Genomic DNA, 18,985 nt, shown 5'->3' with positions numbered 1-18,985 from the left:
TGAATTGTTGCATTTGCACTTTGCTTTAAAACTACATGAGATATAACATGTTAATCATTGAGCTTTACAGGGACTGCTAGGCTGAGTTTATCTTTGGACAGAGCCAGGCAAGCTGTTTCCCCCCATTTACAATCTTCATGCTAAGCTAAAAGTCTCTCTGTGTGTATGAGAGTAATATCCATCTGAACATTTGACTCTCAGCAAGACAAATGTGAAGTGTATTTCCTGAAGAGTTAAACTATTCTTTTCATAAAATATAGCTGTGCCATCTTCTTCAGCTTTGCACTGAATATAAAAATAAAAATAATAAGAAAATAAATTATTTTCAATTAATCTTCTTGTTAATAACACATTTCCATCAGTACACGAACACAAACATTTGATAAGTTAATTCTTGTTTAATAAGTTCACAAAAAAGATTTGCTAAAATAATTTGAGGTTAACAAACAACTCTGATAATTAACATCCAATTAAAACTGTTTCCCCCCCCCCCCGTGTTAAATAAAACAGTATGTTCTGCAGAGCGTGCTCTACCTGCTGAGACAAACCGTCACACTAGTTTCTCACCTCGGTCGACTTGGTGAAGCTCGCTAACTAGACTGAGCTCCAAGCTGATGCAAAGAAAACCAGAAACCTGCCTGAAACAAAAGTTAAAATAAAAAACCCCAGCTTTGTAAACAGCACTCCCTCAAACACTGGGCACCTTTAAAACTAAAGCAACAGGATTTAAAAACAGCAGTTATGTCTGCAAAAGATTAAGAGATGAATAAAAATGGACTCTGACATTTTCTGGTTGTTGGACAACTGTAAGAATATTAGTGTCATAATTAAAACTAGTTCAAACATATACAAATACAGTTATGAACTGATTAATAAAGCTTCTCTTGTATATAAAATAACTTGAGGAGCACAATGCAGCCTGTTTTTTGGTTGGGGTTACAGAGGATATCAATCATACTGTCTTTATGTTTTCAGCCGGTTTCCTGTCACACCGAAGGAAAGAAAGGTATCGATCAGTTGATGATCAGGTTGTTTGGCTCCAGTCCACAAGTGTCAAATAAAACCCACAAAGCAGGCTCTGTCGTGTTTCCTCAGAGAGTCTCTCAGTATCATGTCCACTCGCAAAACATTTTCAACAAACTTGGTTTTCAAAAAATAACATCAGGAGACTAAAATGCAAAAAAGTTCTCCCAAATATGATGGCGTGTTCCCGGGCACGGTAAAATTATAAAAAAGTATAATGTCAAGAATTTAAAAATAAACATATCATAAAACTTTTCTGCATGGCAGATAGTCCAATTCGTGTGCGGTCCTAAAAACATTAAATATAATAACCACAGGTGTGTGTTAGACCAGGCTGACAGGTTTCTGTCATCAGATCAGAACACTGGAGACTGGGACTCTGGTAGATCGCCCGCTCTTAGGTACAACAATCGGCTCGTCATCTGTTAACAGAAAGAAAAGTTGTTTTTATTCTGCCTCTGCACCACTGAAAACACATCATCATCATCAACATCATCAGTACGAGAGATGCTCTGCTTTCACTCAAAGTCAGAACATCTGCTGATGCTGAGTACCAATCTGATATTATGGAGCTAGTTGTCATATATGTAACATTACATGAGATTTCAACAACATCAGTTATATATGGGAACGCCGGGTTTGTCTCACCTGTGGGGACGTAGTTCTCAGCACGGTTCCGGTCGTTTTCGATGAAGAGGGCGGTGGCAAGGAAGAAACCCCCACCTATAACGGACACGAAGGCGCAGAGCAGCAGAGAGAGCTGCAGAGAGCGGAACTGCCAGAGGAACGAGTCTCTCTTTCTCAGAGAGTCTGACACCTGAGAGACACGGAGGAGGGCAGATTTAACGACAGTGAGAGGACTGAAACCTGCTGCAGCATGCACTCAAGCAGTGGTGGGAAGTAACTAAGCACATTTACTCAAATAATGTACTTAAATACAAGTTTGAGATACTTGTATTCTAGTCAAGTATTTCCATTTAATGCTACTGCATACTTCTGCTCCGCTTTATCACAGAGGGAAATATTGTTTATTTTACTGCACGACATTTACTTGATAACTTTAGACTCTTTGCAGATTCAGATTATCAATACAGCATAACCTAATAATGATGATGTATTATTTTAGATTTAACAACCCAGCAGTATATAAAGTAGTTAAACCATCTGCAACATTAAAGTGATGAACACATTAATGAATCGCTAATTATAATCCAATAACATAATGCATCATATTCTGAAATAGGCCATTCGCCATAATGAGTGCTTCCTTTTGTTACTTGAAGTATATTTTGATTTTACTTAGGTAAGATTTTTAATGCAGGGCTTTTACTTGAGTATTTGAGTATTTCTACGCAGTAATATTACTAATTACTGAAGTAAAAGGTCTAAATACTCCATTACTTCCACCGCTGCATTCAAGTACTATACTGAAGTACAAATTTAAGGTACTTTTTCTTTTCATGCCATTTTCTATTTATACTTCCATACATCTGACAGCTTTAGTCATTGTACAAATAAACACTTCAAACATTAAACATATGAAGAGTTTATAAAATATGATGTTTTGTTATAAACTGAACTACCCAACAGTTTACACATGTACAGATTAAACAATTAGAGCATTAATTAATGAGTCGGTGACACAAAATAAATTGGACTCTTCATGTAAAGACATTTCATGGATCAGCGTCACTAATGTGAAGATTTGCTGCTTTTCCTTTCAGTAATGTAATAACTGTAATGTATTAGTAATAGATTTGGACTGCTGGTTGGACAAAAGACATACGTGTTTAGTTTTTGTCAAAGTATCTGTTAATTTCCGTGTTTCTGTGCCTGAGGAAAACCAGATGGTGCATCTCAAAGGGTTTATCCTCAAATTAACATTTCAAATAAATAAATGAGGAAATATTTTTGTACAAACTGAAACTAATATATATAATTTGGGGGATATTTGATGCATCTCTCTATAAACGCATAAAATGTCAAGCTATGTTGTCATATATTGTTTAACCAATATATGTTGTTTGTGTGTGTGTTTGTGTGCATGTGTGTGTGTGTGTGTGTAGCGACGTACCACTCCTATCAGGTATGGACTTCCTGCATCTCCCAGTAGATGTGAGATAACAATCTGCAGAGCTTCTGCTGTGGAGCGACGAGTGGGAACGACCACGTACTGAAATACAGACAAAGACAATGAGAACAAGGGGCAAGTTATTTTTATCACATACACAACAATTACAGGAAAACATTTATTGGCAACGGAAATCTCAGATCTCAGGCTACCTCCAACAGTGCTCATTAAATATGTATAAAGAAGTAAATGATTAGAGAAAATAATTTGTGGCCCTAACAGTGTAATGAAATGTGACTTTCCATGAGATGAGGAAGGAAAGGAAGGAAGGAAAGCTTAAAACTGCCTTTAAATTTAACTATTAAGAACAAAAAATTACTGTCAGATAATTAATTTTAACACCACTATATCACACTACGTAATTAATAACTAAGATGTTCTAGCAAGTGCCTCCAAGAGAGTCATGTGATGATATTGTTGTAGGTCAACAGTGTGAACAAACTCTAGCGAAAAAAGGAGACAAGTTCTCACCAGAAGAATATCAGCCACGATGGCCCAGTTCATGGACAGGAAGGTCTCCCCGAGGAAGATGAAGACCTGAGGGGACAGACATCATGATTATCAGTGGCAGAAAGTAACTAAGCATGTGTGTAAAGACCACAGATCATCTCCTACATGATCTATTTAGTGCACATGATGAAAATAAGACTTGAGGAGGACTCACGTATGTGGCAATGGTGCTGGCCTGAGCAAAGACAATGGCCAGGTAGAGGAAAGGTGCTGAGAGGAGCAGACCGGCGGCGCACACCAGCGGGTCAGCCCTGGGGTTCCTCGTCCTCAGATGCCGACTGACCTGCACGCCGCTGGCCACGCCCAGCACACCTGTGACGACGGTGATGGTCCCAAAAATCAAACTGTCAAAAGAGAAACACAGCATGAGGGTGCCGCTCCTTCTGTCAAATCCCCACACAAATCTGTTCCTCTCCAGCAGAGATCTATGTGAAAACATAATGACAAGGTGCGACTGTTCCAGGGGGTAACAGCATGTTACCTGTCGGAGGAGGCACAGTTTCCCTCCACACAGGGAGATCTCTCTCCGTTGAAGACGGCCGCTCTGAAGAGGAATGTAGGAGCCCAAAGAGCCAGAGAGCCGGTGACAAACGCCACTGCTGTGAAGCCGAAGGTGGACAACACAAAGCTGTAGCTGCAGAGGAAACAGAGACGGATCAGAAGGTGAACAACTCAAACTGTGAGACAATCTTAGGTCATTATGCGGCTAAACTCCATCAACAAACACAAAGCATAAACATTTTAGTGCTGCAACATGCATGAAAACAAAAAACCATATAAGGAGACTTGACTGTTTCTGACAGGATGTTTTATATATTATGTAAAGTTAGTTCATTAATCTGAAGATCTTTTCAGACATAAAACACGTCACATTGTTGTTCTGTGTATCTGTTAAATGACTTTCTGTCAGTCAAATGTAGGTTTCCATGATGCAGATGTTCCACGGTGACTCAGACATGACAGGATGGCTTACAGAAAGAGCCACAAAGCACCATTTCACAGAAGAAATGTGCAAAGCGCTGCAGATTGCAAACGAAGGCAGCGTCACGCTTTACAAAAATCCTCTTGCATGCTAGCACACAAGTATTGTTCCGATTCGTGAAATGCGTCAAAATAAGCAAGAAGATGAAAAGATCTCAGGTTATGAATTTGGTGAAACAGGCGGAGGTGTTTAGACTCACTGATACAGACACCTCTCAGTTCAGCTGCACCACAAATTACATCCTTAAAAACTACAATTACTGCCCCGCGGTTGCATGCCTCTACGCACCAGTCAAGTTTCTCTTACAGTTTACATCGATGTCTGTGAAAACATGGATGCTTCACACAGAAGATCTATACAATCAGCACAGTTACAAAGTGGACACCCAAGATTAGTGTCACCAATTCAGTGTCTGTTTAAACGTCTCCCCTTCTGCTCCTGACATCAAGGTATTCCCTCAAGGTATTCTTAAGATATCACATTCACAAGAAGGAGACAGACAAGGTCATTGTAACCTTGACTTTTGAGTCCAAGTGAAAATTTGTGCCAAATTTGAAGAAATTCCCTCAAGGCGTTCTTGAGACATTTGTTTACAAGAATGGGACATACATACGGACAGACGTACAGATGAACAGCCTGAAAACAGCCTCTGGCTAGTCTCGCCACCAGACAATCAGAGATCTCCGCCTTCTGATAGTCTGGGGACACTCCTTTCTAAAGTGTGTTTAACACACCGGCGAAAACGGCCGGCAACAAAGCAACGCCTCTTGCATTTTTGAAAAGGACACATCTCGGAAATGTGCGCTCCCCCTTTTCTCGTCTACAAGGACACAAACACACAGAGAGCTTGAAAATGGATGCCGAGAGATTTAACTCCGTTTTATCAAACGTGTGCTCATCCTTGAAGAAAATATTTTTTCTAGCGGATGTCTTAGTTACAACATGATTGAGCTAACTGGAGTAGTTTCATGTTGTATCCGACAACGGGAGGCTTTTAACAGATGACGTCCTGATGTTAGCTTTGCTGCTAGTGTTAGCTGTCGCTGTCAGCTGCAGCCACTGCTGCTTTCTAGACATCGTGATTTCCCAAAACTGAATAAATACCACACATGGCAACACAAAACTGTTTTGCTAGCTCAATCATGTTGTAACTAAGATATCCGCTGGAAAAGATATTTTTATCATGGACCGTTTAATGAGTTATTATCTATTACACACACTGCTAACGGCTAACAGGGCTAACAGCTAACAGTTAGCCCAGCTAAACATGCACACAGAAATGGTAATGTTTCTTCAATCATTGTGTTTATAGACTTTACAAACATCGGATTAGTCCAAATGGTGATACAGTGATGTGAAAAATGTGATATATAGGCTATATATATATATAGCTAAAAGCTCTGCTGGTTTTCTACCCGGAAGTATTTGTAAACAACAAGGCGATTCCCTCTATAGTCCGACCAGACGGATGAGTCATGGCCTTGTAAAAGATTATGTTTGTTTCTTTTAGTTGGCGAGAATGTGTCGCCGCAAACGCGACAAACATCCACTAACTTTGACGGCGTTTTCTGCGAGCGCAGCTGAGCCATTTTGTACCGCTACACGTGTTTCTAGTGGGACTATGTTTACAAGCACAAGAGTTCAGCGAGCCACCGAAGGACCGCCCTGCAGATTTACTATTGGTTCTGTAACGTAGGGAGTTTTTTTAAACTCTGAAATTGTATCCGCCCATCTAAACAAAAAATCTGGGAGAAAGTCATCAGTCTTTAGTTAAGCAAAGCGTCTAAAGACTGACTTGTGAGTCTAGCCTCTGGCTATGGCTATTGCCGGCGTGGAGGCCGATCACACTGTTGAATCAACCCCTCTGTGAAACAGCGTCAACACAAACTGAACATCATAACCTTCATGAGGGGATTTATTGGATCAGACTGCTCTTGGTTTAGCTGGGTGTTAATTCCACTATAAAAACTGAGAGGAAAAGAGCAGTAACTTATAATCAAAGACTGAGCACAGTTTATATAAAAGGAAGAATAAATGCAGGATGCTCAGGTTCATTTATGAGTACATTGTCATTGAAGTTTTGTATGTGTATTAATCTATCACACTTAACTGTATATATAACTTTAATTATGTACACATCTCATGTGGAAGCTGATGTAGGCATATTATGTCACTATGTACGTACCCTGTAGCCTCCAAGCTGCCACTAAAATAATAAGACCCTAACATTTCTAAATAAGTTTTAAAACTACAATGAGGCCACAAGATGCGCTAATGCTGCAGCACCCACATATATGATTTTGTTTTCTATTGGCGCAATTATTTTTTTTTACCAAATTTGCAGTTGATCAAATGAATGATAGCAGAAGTGTGTGATATTGAACCTACTTCTTGCTCAAGGCCTTCAGGTCAGTCAGCCAGCTAGTCTGGTGCAGGTGATGCTCTGGCCGAGCTTCAACGGCTCCTCTTTTAGGCTCCTGGACCACGAACAGCAGCAGCAGCACCGCAATCAGTCCCAACCCTGGAGTCACCTGAGGATGGGGGACAATGTGAGATTACCACCTCATGGTTGTAAAAACCAGTCAAGTTATAGTTACAGTTTACATCCATGTCTGTCAGCCATTCTTGAGAATGGGACGGACAACCTGAAAACACAATGTCTCTGGCCACAGGTGTCGCCAGCACGGACGCATAATAAAAACTGTCAGACTTACCCGCAGAGCCCAGTGCCAGTCCTTCGCTAAGTTACTGACTTGTGACCCCACGATGTATCCGAGACCACTGACAGGAAGAAAAGATATCGACAAGGTCAGATGGAACAGTTAATGTTTGACATTAATAAATAAAAAGATAAATCGTGTTCAAGTGCACATTTACACTCTTTGATTGTACGTCAATTTTACTTTAGTGAGGAGCTACCAAAGTTAACAGAAGGCAGGCAAAATAATGTTAACAGGAATAATTTAACATAATTTAACAATGGCTGTCTGACCCTCAGCAACATTTATAAGCTACAAACATGTGGATCCTGAAGTGTGTCACCAGACTTTTAACATCTAAAAAAAGTTAGCTTGAATTCTGAAATTAAAACTGCATTTAATGCAATAATAATGCAATGATAAGTAATTTAATTTTCAAAATTAATTATTTCATTTCCTTCTTCCATCTTTATATGTTGAAGTCAGCAATTTTTATTTTCAAATGGAGTCTCACAATAACAGGCCAAAACCCGCTGAAAGCTCTTCAGCTCCTCCTTTCTTAGATGATGGAGACAGGTTAGTTAAATCAGAGCAATCACAATATGGAAAAGGAATAACAAAAACAAAAGTTAAGAGTTTTCAAAGGGCTATAATCCTTCCATCAGCACCCTCCAGACTCCACAGAGGACAATATAAAATAAATAAATCTGTCAGACCCAAAGGATGTCCTGTGTATTAAACCCACCTGCCGACAGGGATGGCGAAATAAAAAATGGAGAGCATATTTGTCCTCTTTCCCTTCACGTAGAGGTCAGCAATGATGGTGGGAGCGATGGTCGAGTAACTGGCCTCGCCGACTCCAACCAGGCCTCGGGTCAGCAGCAGGGCCCAGAAATGCTGCAAAATGGGAAGAAAGGGAGGATTTCAACAATCAAATTAAAGCAAAAACTGTTTTGGCGTCAATGTGGTTCAGTATTTATGTCATCGTGCAGGAGGAAATCAAGAAGAAGAACTTACTTCTTTGGGGGTGTAGGAGCTGGCAAGAGTCACCAAAGACCAGAATGTGATGCCAACACTCATGATGATCTTCCTGTTGTACCTGTCGCCCAGGTATCCAAAGACCGGAGCCAAGAACATGTAACTGCAGATAAAAACTGGAAGGAAACAAAAAGGCGAGCACTCTCAGGAATGAAAGTAACTGAGTACATTTACTCAATCACTGTACTGAAGTTAAGTACAAGTACTTTTCACTTCTAATCTACTCCATCTAAGAGGGAAATATTATAAATATCAAATATTTACTGTACCACATTTATCTGACGGTCTAGTTATTTTACAAATTAAGATGTTACACACAAAACCCAGACAGTTTATACAAGTACAGCTGAGCCAATAAGTGGATTCATCAACATCCAGTCACAGGGGATTTTTTTTTTTATTATTATTATTTTTTTTTACTTTTAATACTTCAGGTACATTTTCCTGATCATACCTACATGCTTTTACTGAAGTTCCATTTTCAATGCAGGACTTTTACTTGTCACAGAGTACTTTTACAGTTTGGTATCAGCACTTTTACTGAAGTAAAGGATGTAAATACTTGCTCACCACTGGTATTTAGAGCAAATTTTGTATTGTTATTATAGAGATGGTAAAATCCTGTGTTAAACTCACTTACAGTCTCAGAAACATCTAGCATTACCACTTGGTGGTGCTTCACACACACATCTTCCCCCCAGCAGCACAGAAGATCTGTACAATCAGCACTGTTTCAAAGTGGACATCCAAGATTAGTGTCACCAATTCAGTATCTGACCAAATGTCTCCTCTTCTGTTTTTGAGATATGAGGCTGAGTTAAGTATAATGCTTTTGTAGAACATTGTGACATCACAGTGAAGTTGAGCTTTGACCTTTTAGATATAAAATGTCATCACTTCATTATTTTATCCTGTTAGACATTTGTGTTGAATTTTGGAAAGGAAATGGATGCATGGTCACAGTGACAGTTGACCTTTGACCACCAAAGTCTAATCAGTTCATCCTTGGTTCCACGTGGACATTTGAGCCAAATTTGAAGAAATTCCCACAAGGCATTCTTGAGATGTCGTGGTCACAAGAATAGGATGTCTGTCTGTCCGTCTGTCCATATGGATGTGCGTACGTATGGACGATCAGACAACTTGAAAACATAATGCTTCAGGCCACGGCTATCACCTGTGCAGAGGCATAAAAACAAATCTACAACATTTCAAAGTGAATGTGGTGCAAAAATATTATTGAAGTTTTCAGATAATTTTAAAATTGTTACTTCCCTGGAGTCTACTGTGACATTTTGATATCAATTAACTTTGAAAACAGAACTGTGTGGGTCATCGGTAGCGTAGTGGATAGTGCCGGCGCCCCATGTATAGAGGCGATGCCTCACTGCAGCGGTTGCAGGTTCGACTCCGGCTTGCAACCCTTTGCTGCATGTCAACCCCCACTCTCTCTCTCTCTCTCTGTCCCCATTTCACTCTGTCCTGTTCATTAAAAGGCAAAAAGCCAAAAATAATCTTTAAAAAAAAAAGAAAACAGAACTGTGAATAAATAAATATAAAACTTTGTTTATTCTGATTATCTGATAAGTATTTGTTTGAACAACAACTCCTCTATCTATATTTGAGAAAAAACAAAACAAAAACAAAAACAGTTCTTCACAGAGACTATTAATGCTCTTTTGTCGACATCCTGTCACTGATTTAAAGAAGTTGTTTTATGATATACAACAACATATAATCTTTACAGTGCGGACCTGAGGTCATTTCTGCATGGTGTTTCAGTGATGTGATGGATCTTAAACACCTTTTAGGATTGTTTTCATTGACTTCTTACCTGTTTGGAGCAAGCCTGACTTCTCATCATTAATCCCAAAATACTGCTCGATGTCGGGGAGAACACCTGGTGGAGTCAACACAGTGGTTTTATTTTTCTTCTCACGCAACAGTAAAACAACTAATCATTTTAATGATCGATTTGTTGTCATATTTAACAAAAAATGTGTATTTTGTTTCAGTAAACTAAATATTGTTTGGTCAGACAAAACAAAACATCTAAAAGTGTCAGCTTAAACTAAAGAAACTGTGATAAATCGCTGACAAAAATAATCATTAGTGCTGCCGTCATAACTTTAAGCATCTAACCCTTGAATGACGGAGCATTTAAAGACAAATCTTTTCACCTGTTGAACAAAAACATTTAAACTTCTATCAAGTATAATTTATTGCATATTCAAATGAGTCTGTTTATTCTGCTTATTGGTCCAATAAAATGGCTTTTATTTTACCAGGCTCCCAATTTCTGGAAAATTTATGAATAAATTCCAACTTTCCTAAAAAAAAAAAAACCTTTTACTTCCAAGTATTTGGTACAACGTATATGGAAAATATAGTCATTGTTAAAATTAATTTCCAGTCTTTAGTTGGTGTACAGTTATTGGCTGAAATTGTTAAAGTCCAGTATGTCCAAAGGCAAGCCCACCATTTAACATTTTAGAATAATTAAGTTTTAATAGTAAATGAATGATTAGTTAATATTTTTGGAGATTTAAATTTAGCGTTACTCTCAAGGAAATTTCTTGCTTCTTTCTTTATATCATCACTTATTATTTTTTTTTTCTCTCCAGTAAATTATTAGGAGATGACTCTAAGATAAAACATTTTCTGTTAAATATAGCTTCTTAAATCAGTCCTGCCTAAAGATTTTATTGCATAAAAACATCTTATATTGTCTGCTGGAATAAACATCTCTAATATTTACTATTATTTCAGGAAACCAGTGATCAGGGTACAATCCTTTGATTGGCTGTGACGGTGCAGCAGGAGGTGTACTGTACCTGCCACAGTGAACCTGTCCATGTAGTTGAGCAGGTTGATGTAGCAGAGGATGAAGACGGTCAGCAGCGCTCGGATGCTAGACACCCCGCTGGCCGGCTCCTCCTGGGGCCGCTGAGCCACAGCCCCGCCCTGCTCCTCTGGACCCTCTGCCTCGCTGTCATCGGAGAAGAATGGCGCAGAATCCGACGTGGGCTCGCCCAGAGACATGGCTGCCGCTGAAGAGGGAGATCAATGAAGATGATTAGTCCATCATCATGTCATTCATTTGGTTTTATTGGTTTATTGCACAATATATATATCAAATACAACATATCAGTACATCTCTACATAACTACAGCTAGAAATTAATTCATCATTGACTACGCTGCTTTTTGTTTTTCCTGTTTACTGTTTAGTGTATAAATGTCAGAAAATAGTGAAAAACGTTGAGGACAAAACCAACATCTTGTTTTGATTCATACAGTGCCCTCCAAAAGTATTGGAACAGTGAGTCCAATTCGTTTACTTTTGTTGTAGACTGAAAACATTTGGGTTTGACATCAAAAGATGAATATGAGACAAGAGATCAACATTTCAGCTTTTATTTCCAGGTATTTACATCTGGATCTGATACACAACTTAGAAGATAGCATTATTTGTAATGGAACACAAAATTTTTAGGTGAGCAAAAGTATTGGAACATATAAACTTAAAATAGATTAAAGTGAATGAGACTTAATATTTAGTTGCAAATCCTTTGCTTTCAATAACTGCATCAAGCCTGTGACCCATTGACATCACCAAACTTTTGCATTCTTCTTTTGTGATGCTGTTCCAGGCTTTCACCGCAGCCTCTTTCAGTTGTTGTTTGTTTTGGGGGGGTTACTCCCTTCAGTCTCCTCTTCAGCAGGTAAAATGCATGCTCTATTGGGTTTAAGTCTGGAGACTGACTTGGCCAGTCTAAAACCTTCCACATCTTGTCCCTGATGAACTCCTTTGTTGTTTTGGCAGTGTGTTTTGGGTCGTTATCGTGCTGCATGATGAAGGATCTCCCAATCAGTTTGGTTGCATCTTTCTTTAAATTAGCAGACAAAATGTTTCTGTAGACTTGTGAGTTCATTTTGCTGCTGCCATCATGTGTTACATCATCAATGAAGATGAAAGAGTCCGTCCCAGAAGAAGCCATGCAAGCCCAAGCTATGACATTACCTCCACCATGTTTCACAGATGAGCTTGTATGTTTGGGATCATGAGCAGATCCTTTCTTTCTCCAAACTTTCACCTTTCTATCACTTTGGAAAAAGTTAATCTTTGTCTCATCAGTCCATAAAACTTTTTCCCAGAATTTTTGAGGCTCATCTCTGTACCTTTTGGCAAATTCCAGCCTGGCCTTCCTATTCTTCTTGCTAATGAGTGGTTTGCATCATCTGGTGTAGCCTCTGTACTTTTGTTCATGAAGTCTTCTGCGAACAGTAGATTGTGATACCTTCACTCCTGCCCTCTGGAGGTTGTTGCTGATGTCACTAACAGTTGTTTTAGGGTCTTTCTTGACAGCTCTCACAATGTTTCTGTCGTCAACTGCTGATGTTTTCCTTGGTCTACCTGTTCGATGTCTGTTGCTTAGTACACCAGTGGTTTCTTTCTTCTTCAGGACATTCCAAATGGTTGTACTGGCTATGGGCAATGTTTGTGCAATGGCTCTGATTGATTGTCCATCTTCTCTCAGATTCACAATTGCTTCTTTTTCACCCATAGACAGCTCTCAAGTTTTCATGTTGGTTCCACCTCTAAATGCAGTCTGCACAGGCAAAACCTATCGTACCCAATCTGAAACTGAGCTCAGACATTTAGTGCTATTTATTGTTTGAATAATCAATGTAATTGGGAGACACCTGGGCAACAAAACACACCTGTCAGTCACATGTTCCAATACTTTTGCTCTCATGAAAAATGGGTGGGTTCAAACAAAAGTTGCTATCTTCTAAGTTGTGTATCAGATCCAGATGTAAATACCTGGAAATAAAAGCTGAAATGTTGATCTCTTGTCCCATATTCATCTTTTGATGTCAAACCCAAATATTTTCAGTCTACAACAAAAATAAAGGAATTGGCCTCACTGTTCCAATACTTTTGGAGGGCACTGTATGTCACAAAGAAAAACAGTGAATCTTCACATTTAAGAAGCTGAAACAAGGAAAGGTTTGGCATACTAGCTTAAAGAAATTACTGAAATGATTTATCCATTGTAGCTGCAAATTTATTTCCTGTCTATTATCTAATAAATAAACATGCTGTTTTCTAGAGAAAGCCGAGGACAGGATCATACCATGGAGACAGATTTTTTTTAAATATTAAGACACAGTTTGTTTCTGGGTTACCACTTTCTATAAAGCTATCGCTAAAATATTAACTGAACGCACATTTATTCCCTTTATTTCACTAATAATGCTGACTGACAGTGATTCGGATCAATGATGCTGCAGCTGTACAATACACTGAACCTCACTGATGCAACACAACCAGTAAAATCACAGTTCCTGTGCCATGCTTTTCACTGACAGATCTTCAGAGTGATGAAAGTGACGGAGGTATTGATAACAAAAAGAAGTGATTAAAGAGATTTATAAACAGAACCTTGTACACAGTTGTTTTACAAATCTGACATGGTAAAAACTCCAGCAACACATCTCCATCTTATTTATACGCTCTGGTCTCACAATGAAGTTGCTCTTACTTTACGAGTGTTGCTGGAGTTTTGACCTCTTCAGACATTTTTCCTTCTCCGTGCACCTGCAAGTCAGTGAAGTTGTGACAGAAATCACTACTTTGTTTGTATGAATCTGTGCCCTACATCCTTTTTTTTTAAAAAAAAAAATAAGAGTTTTATAGACTCCATCATTGGCTCTCGTATCTTTATAGCTCACCAACCTTTATCAACATAAAGAGAGAAATTTAGTGTGTGCTATTACAACAAATCAAAAACAAGAAACGGGAAAAAAGTGAAACACTGAGTCATGTAGACAATCTATAAATCTTTAGGGCAATAGGTAGGCTCAAACACGTTTTTAAAAAATCATCATCAAAGACGAGGATTGAAATTGTTCACGACAACTATAAATGATTTCAAAAGTACAACACAGAACAACAATGACTTGTATGGTGTGATGAAATGTTTGACCTGAAGTAGCAGTCTAAACAGTGGCAGCAGCTACACTGGAAAATCCTGTTTACCACAGTTTGATCTGGTTCCAGTACAGCCTTACAGTACAACTGAAGCAGTAGGTCATGCAAGATACTTGCATGAAAATTAAAATGGGATGCCAATCATAAAACAGTGCTTTTAAAAGTAGAACTGTTCGTGGTGTATTGTCTTGCAATATTAAATAAAAGTACATTTAAAGCTTATCAACAGAGACAGACCGTTCCCTTAAAGTTCATTATCACTTCCTCAGACAGAGACACTATATCCAGTAGTGGGAGAAGTACTCAACTTTTACTCCAGTATCATAACCACATTGTACAAATACTCTTATATATTCATTATTCATATCATTACTATTCTGTTTCACTACCATCTAAGTAGCATCTGCATGTTGTAGTGGTAGAGCTCAACTGGTTGTTTCATCTATAACAAGCATATGTAATACAATGATCACTTTTCAAAGTAACTGCGGCTGTCAGATAAATGTGGTGGAGTCAAAGTATAAAGCTGCATTAAGTGGAAATACTGAAGTGAAGTACAAGTACCTCAAAACTATTCTTGAAGGAATGCTCCAGCCACAAAATTAACCATTTGTAAAACAGTTTATCATGTTGAGTTATCTCAAATTTGAGAAGAAAGCGTTGTTTTTCTTGCATACCTCCGGGAAAAACTACAAACATAATGATTTATAAATGATTAGGGACCACGTTTAACAGAAACAGTATTTAATCCAAGTCTTATTTATCTAGACATATGCTCAGTACTTCCCAAACACATGCATTTTGACTAAAAAACCTTAGTATTAGACTCTGGCTTTGAAGAGAGCTAAGAGAAGTTTCACTTTTAGTTTAGTTAAGAATGTAAGGTGTTTTTTTAGTAAAAATACATGTGTTTGGGAAGTACCAAGCATATGACTGGACAGATGAGACTTGGATTATACTGCACGAGTTGTGTGAGAGTTTGTAAACGAATGTTTTATTATAGTTATGCTGTTAAACATTGTCCCCGACCAATCAATAAGTCAATACGTTTGCTATTATCCATGGAGGCATGCGAGAAAAACGAAGATTTCTTCACATACTGAAGGTAACAGGGCATGAATATTTCCTTTTGTGGGTGATTTAAATTTAAGTAAAGTACTTGAGGTTAAGAACATTAGATAAGATGAAAATATGGCTGAACACTTGATGTAAACTCCTCCGGCAGCAGTAACAGATTTAGACTCTGTGATATCGGTGTTACAAACACTCAAAGAGACTTCCTGGAGTTTCTGCTCATTTACTGGCAGCTTTAACAACAGCCAGGCTAGCTGTTCCCCCCTATATTCAGTCTTTGTGCTAAAAATGGTTAAAAATGACAGAACTTGAGTAAATATAAGATTCCGTGTATTATTTGAGACAAAACGGATGCAGGTGGCCTTAAAAACAACTTCACTGTCTGAAAGAGAAAAACATAAAAGCTTCTGTTGCTGCTATGAAGCTGCACTGAGCTGAAGACCCTGAGCTGGAGACCCTGAGCTGAAGAAGAGGAAGAGGCAGAGAAAGGAGAAGCCGATGTGACATGACATAATGAAACTACAGTCATGTGATCCTTCCAACATGGAACAATCATTTCTGTCGAGGAACTCATGACTAAGACATGCTGATGTGGTCAACAATTAGTGCATCCTCGTGCAGAAAAATTCTCAGAACTTATCTACAGTGCACACACATTAGTTTTCCTGTTGGAGATATTTGCATAGTTACAAATTCAGCACGCACAATAACAGCACATTCCCTCCTGGTTGTTCTTTAAAGCATTGATAAAATGTAGCCTACATTTCATTTTCCTCTCAGACACTGTGTGTGTAACCGAGGATGCTTCTGTTGTGGAGAAAGTAGCTGATATCCTGACTTCATCAGCTGACAATGATTTAGTTTACGCGGTCTTGTTCTTACTCTGTATAGCAGCTCACTGTGAACTGGATCTGACATGTTTCCTGTGCAAGACATATGAAACAACGCACAGCTGCAACAAACAAGAAAATCTGACAACGATTTTCTCGATTAATCATTTGGTCAGTAAGACATAGAAAATTGTGAAAAATGCCCAAAGTGACATCTGCAAATGACTTGTTTTTTCTTACCAGTGGAAACAAAACTCCAAAATTATTCCGTTTAAAATGACATAAATGAACAGAAAATCATCACTTTGGAAAAACTGTGGCCACAGAATGTTTGATATTTTTGCCTTGATAGACAATATAAATGAATTAAAAAATAATCAGAATTGTTGCTGGTTATTTTTTCTTGTTCAGCATGTAATAATTTCATTTCTTAAATATTATATAAAGTAGAGAATATTTATAGGTCACTTATATGTGGAAGTTATTGCACCATTGCCCATTTGCCATTTCCCTTTAAAGTCACATTTGTTTCATGTTTGCGTTGTTTTTCAAAGTTACACCTCAAATTAACACTTTGTTATACTACTGTGCATTTGTTACTTCTGTTGCGACAACTGGAATAATTCGTTTAAAGAAAAATAATCAGCAACACTAGTTAAGATCATTGATTTGTTCAAGTCATTTATAAAGCAAAAACATTAAGGATTCTGTTGTTCCAGTTCTTTAAAGATTTGATGGCTGTCTTTGTTTTCTATGATACTAAACTGCACATATTTGGGTTTTGGACTACTGGTCAGACAAAACAACACATCTAATGACATCACCGTGGACTCTACTGTTTGTCAATGTTTTATGACATTTTATTGACCAAATAATCAAACAATTAGTTTACATTAGTCACAAATCAATCATTGCTGGCCCTGTCCTTATGCTTTGACAATATCAATGTTGTAGTAATTATTTAAAAAAACTAAATTCATGTCCATCCCTTACAATCAGACACATTTAAGAGAGCTGTAAAGATTTTAACCTATAAGTAATAGCAATATACATCCTGAAAAGCTTGTCGTGACATGATTATATTATATTATTGCTCTATTCTTCTTGGACTTGGCCAATGACTAATTAAAAAGGACAGTTGTTTGTTTTCATGCTGGTCCCTTGTATTTGTTGGTCACTTGTTCTGATGTTTCCATGTGACTCACAAAAAAAAATTACTCAATTAAAAAAGAAATAAATGAATAGATTTTACAAAAAAAAGGACAGACAGCGACACTGTAGGAGTGCACTGCATGTAAAGAGTGGCCAACCAGTTGTGTTGACCTTTGCCTCATTTGCAAAAACATCTCATTTATCAAAGAGCTATGAGTACAAGATATGAGCCTCACTAATCTCAAAAGAAATACCACAGACAGAATAGCACCCCAGGCTATATTCACAATTTTGTTAGTTTTATGTATCTGGCTTTGCAACGAAAGAAACGTCACTTTGTGACAGCTGAGAAATTGTTTGGGACATTTTATGGGGTCTTATGATAAATTCGGCTGATATATTAGATGATTCAAAATGAATTAAACTAGCACAGAGAGCACAGTACTCCAAACTCAATTGAGATTGCTGGTAGTGGTGTACCTCTTTACAACCAAACGTCACTGTGTATCTATCGCGATATGACGCAAGATATTTAACAGACCCTCTGATGAACTCGGCAGACGAAATATAATCCACCAAAAGTGTATTTCAAAAGAAATGCACGCAGAAAACAGCACACCAGACTCCCACGGAAATGCGCCAGTTTTAAGCACCTCGCTTGGCCACAAATGCAACTCAGGCAAAGTTGGGCAGAGGGATGCCATGCCAGACTCCATTCGGGATTCTCTAAGTTTTATATGCCCAACCTTCAAACAAACCACACCTAACTTTTAAGAGTTTTAAGTGTGACATTTATCTCAATTTTTCGTTTACACATATCCAACAGTGCTTATTAGCCACATCGATGTCATGTGAAACTCCTTCGAAGAATGATAGAAAATACGTCCATAAAAGCTGAATGCGATGTAATAAGAAAATCGCAGTTTTTGAATGGAGTCCAGAGTGAGGTTGTCCAGACAAGGGAAATGTACGAGTCTGGGTTTATCAAACCTTTACTTCGGTTTTATGAGCCTTTACGAGCAAACAAAAATAAATTGGGTTAATTTTATTGTCCACACGAAGGTTCACAGTGCAGCTAACTAGTGTTAAGCCAGTTGCTGTAAACAGTCAAGCGGCTGTTCGCCTGTTGTTTGTGTTGTTTACCTGGGAGGATGAGTCAGGGCTGACGCTTCTTTCTTCTTTCTGCCGCCGCTCCAGGTACTTTCTCACTCACACAGAGCTGTGAATGCTATGCAGAACCCATACTGGTGGTTTACAATAAAAAGTCCTCCCGTGAACACCGTGTCTTGAATGACATTTAAATAAAACTCAATATTTACTTCAGGACACCTCAGTGATGACAATTCTGCACCGCCGCCATGTTGGATCTGACCGAACTGCCGCTCCGCAGGTCACATGACCTCCATAACAGCAAGTCACATGACACATGTTGCTGTATCAGCAGTAATAACTTCATATGTTGGACTGCAAGATCTGTCAGTTGATTGACTGATCAACAGAAAATTAATTGGCAACCATTTTTATTATTCCTTAAAAATTATAGCTGCTT

At 38.3% G+C, this 18,985-nt stretch overlaps 1 protein-coding gene across 1 annotated transcript; it reads right to left on the bottom strand.

The window, feature by feature from the left end:
- Positions 1-378: 378 nt before the first annotated feature.
- On the bottom strand, positions 379-18,814 carry spns1 (SPNS lysolipid transporter 1, lysophospholipid). The gene is made up of 13 exons (XM_033645955.2): positions 18,580-18,814; positions 11,218-11,433; positions 10,218-10,283; positions 8,363-8,499; positions 8,091-8,242; positions 7,361-7,427; positions 7,035-7,177; positions 4,146-4,298; positions 3,819-4,008; positions 3,626-3,691; positions 3,098-3,196; positions 1,672-1,840; positions 379-1,445 (listed from the first exon to the last, which is right to left on the bottom strand). Exons 2-13 carry the CDS (start codon positions 11,423-11,425, stop codon positions 1,375-1,377), a joined length of 1,521 nt encoding a protein of 506 aa, XP_033501846.2. The 5' UTR covers positions 11,426-11,433; positions 18,580-18,814; the 3' UTR covers positions 379-1,374.
- Between the last annotated feature and the right edge of the window lie 171 nt (positions 18,815-18,985).

This window comes from Epinephelus lanceolatus, chromosome 18 (assembly GCF_041903045.1).
Source record: "Epinephelus lanceolatus isolate andai-2023 chromosome 18, ASM4190304v1, whole genome shotgun sequence".
In the NCBI taxonomy this organism is placed as follows: Eukaryota; Metazoa; Chordata; class Actinopteri; order Perciformes; family Serranidae; genus Epinephelus; species Epinephelus lanceolatus.
Note: the sequence above shows the minus strand (reverse complement) of the source record. Positions and strands in the feature narration are given on the sequence as shown.

Excerpts from the sequence above, each read along its gene's own strand:
- spns1 (XM_033645955.2), bottom strand. The coding sequence starts at position 11,425 with ATGTCTCTGGGCGAGCCCACGTCGGATTCTGCGCCATTCTTCTCCGAT. Across the intron at positions 8,500-10,217 it reads GTCAGGCTTGCTCCAAACAG|TTTTTATCTGCAGTTACATG; the intron begins GTAAGAAGTCAA and ends GTTTCCTTCCAG. Across the intron at positions 7,428-8,090 it reads TTCGCCATCCCTGTCGGCAG|TGGTCTCGGATACATCGTGG; the intron begins GTGGGTTTAATA and ends TCTTCCTGTCAG.